The sequence below is a fragment of the Nematolebias whitei genome, chromosome 15 (genome assembly GCF_014905685.2).
Source record: "Nematolebias whitei isolate Nwh7 chromosome 15, NemWhi1, whole genome shotgun sequence".
Taxonomy (NCBI): Eukaryota; Metazoa; Chordata; class Actinopteri; order Cyprinodontiformes; family Rivulidae; genus Nematolebias; species Nematolebias whitei.
The window spans coordinates 33,043,219-33,045,065 of NC_056512.1; the positions used below are offsets into that span (position 1 = coordinate 33,043,219).

At 41.4% G+C, this 1,847-nt stretch overlaps 2 protein-coding genes across 2 annotated transcripts in view; one reads left to right on the forward strand and one right to left on the reverse strand.

Annotated features, from left to right (window-relative positions):
• The window catches only part of cant1a (calcium activated nucleotidase 1a), an 865,245-nt gene that overhangs the window by 831,828 nt on the left and 31,570 nt on the right, over positions 1 to 1,847 (forward strand). The gene's annotated exons all lie outside the window — the stretch shown is intronic.
• Positions 1 to 1,847, reverse strand: part of LOC119421170 (transmembrane channel-like protein 6) — a 13,311-nt gene that overhangs the window by 839 nt on the left and 10,625 nt on the right. Inside the window, exons 17-18 of the mRNA XM_037688557.1 lie at positions 1,168 to 1,344; positions 987 to 1,065 (exon numbers count right to left, since the gene is read on the reverse strand). Coding sequence (XP_037544485.1) covers positions 987 to 1,065; positions 1,168 to 1,344 — 256 coding nt within the window. The remainder of the gene's footprint in view (positions 1 to 986; positions 1,066 to 1,167; positions 1,345 to 1,847) is intronic.

Sequence of the window (1,847 nt, forward strand, 5' to 3'; positions counted from 1 at the left end):
CATACATACATACATACATACATACATACATACATACATACATACATTCATCCATTATCTTCCACTTTTTCCGAAGTTGGGTCACGGGGGCAGCAGCTTGAGCAGCGATGCCCAGACATCTTATTCCACAGCCACCTCTTCCAGCTCTTCTGGGAGGATTCCAAGGTGTTCCCAGGCCAACCGAGACAAGTAGTCTCACCACTCTGTTCTGGGTCTCTTCCCAGTTGGACATGCCCAAAGCATCTCCCTATAGGGAGGCACCCAGGGAGCATCCTTACTAGATGTCCGAACCACCTCAATTGGCACCTCTCGATGTGGAGGAACAGCAGTTCTACTCCGAGTCTCTCCTAGAAAACTAAACTTCTTTCTGCTTTCTTGTGGAGGAAACTCATTTCAAGCACCTGCATCTGAGATCTCATTCTTTTGGTCACTACCCAGAGTTCGTGGTCACAGTTGAGGGTAAGTCGACCGACCGGGAAACAGAGCGCTTTGTCTTACAGCTCAGTTCCCTATTTATGCATATATATATATATATATATATATATATATATATATATATATATATATATATATATATGAAATTTACATTACTGAATTTAAAGAGCACCCAAACATCCAAACTGTGCTTTAAGATGATGAATGACTCTTCCACTGTGTCACTTTTTGCCCCAAGTGAGACTGCATTTATACTTAATAAAAGACTAATAAGGTGAGACTTTCTTACCACAAAAGTTTAATGGAGAGAAAGGCACCAGAAGAAAGTTTTTAGAAAACAGTCAAAGGTTGTTTTTTAGTGGTGATAACTTAAAAGGTGCTCTCAGAGGATTGGTTCAAGGAAGGAAATCAGTGAAGAAAATGCCTGATTTTGGCTTCAGAATTTGATAAAGACATCTCATCAGATTTCATGACATCTGCTTTTAAAAACTACAGACTCGCAGAAAGATTTGCATTGTGGAAAACTTAAAAAAAAAAAAATGAATGCGTACATTTTCAACTTGCTTTTCTAACCAGCTGATGATTTTTGTTTGGCCGTCAACTACCTGAACGTGAAAATATATCACCAGTCTGAAAACCAGCAAACACACAAAAAAAGCAGGGATCAGCAAACAGAGACAAAAAGAACTATGTGCAACTAAATTCTGGATTTTTATAATCATCTGCACTCACAGAAAGACACCAGTGGGCAGAAATAAGAAGAGAGGATTCTGTGTCAGAGAGTCATAGGCCCAGATGAGCCAGGCCAGAACCAGGTGAGAGTTCTTCAGCTTGTTGGCCCACAGGGATCCTGCCTGAAACATGCTGGTTAGGTTCCTAAAGGGGCCACATGTTGATGAGGGTTTAATCCTATAGAAAGAAGAGATCAACAAAACAGCTCTGTTAATTTATTTTACGTTCCAGACACCCCCACGATAGGTGAAAATCCATGAAACATTACTTTTAGTATTTATATATATATATTAAACCCTTCCCACATTCTTGCAATGTTCTTAAAAAATGTTCTCACTTGATTATTTTAAATAAACAATCCATGCAGCTCGTGTGGCTCACTCAGGTATAAGACAACCCATCAGCCCCATCCTTTCTTTTTCCGAGGCTGTCTGTTTTTGCTATTTTAGGTGTAACTGGGACCCTGGGTACACAATTTTGTTCCACTTCATGTACCACATGTGATGCAAATGACAATAAAGAACCTTGAACTTTGTTGCACACCCACCTGTTAAGTGTCTCTGGGACACGATGGGGAAAGACAGTCCTCACCCCCCACCCTCTCCTTTCTCTTTCTCTGCTATGACAGACAGCCTCAGAAAGAGAAAGGAGGAGGCGGCGGGGGGGGGGGGGGGGGGGGG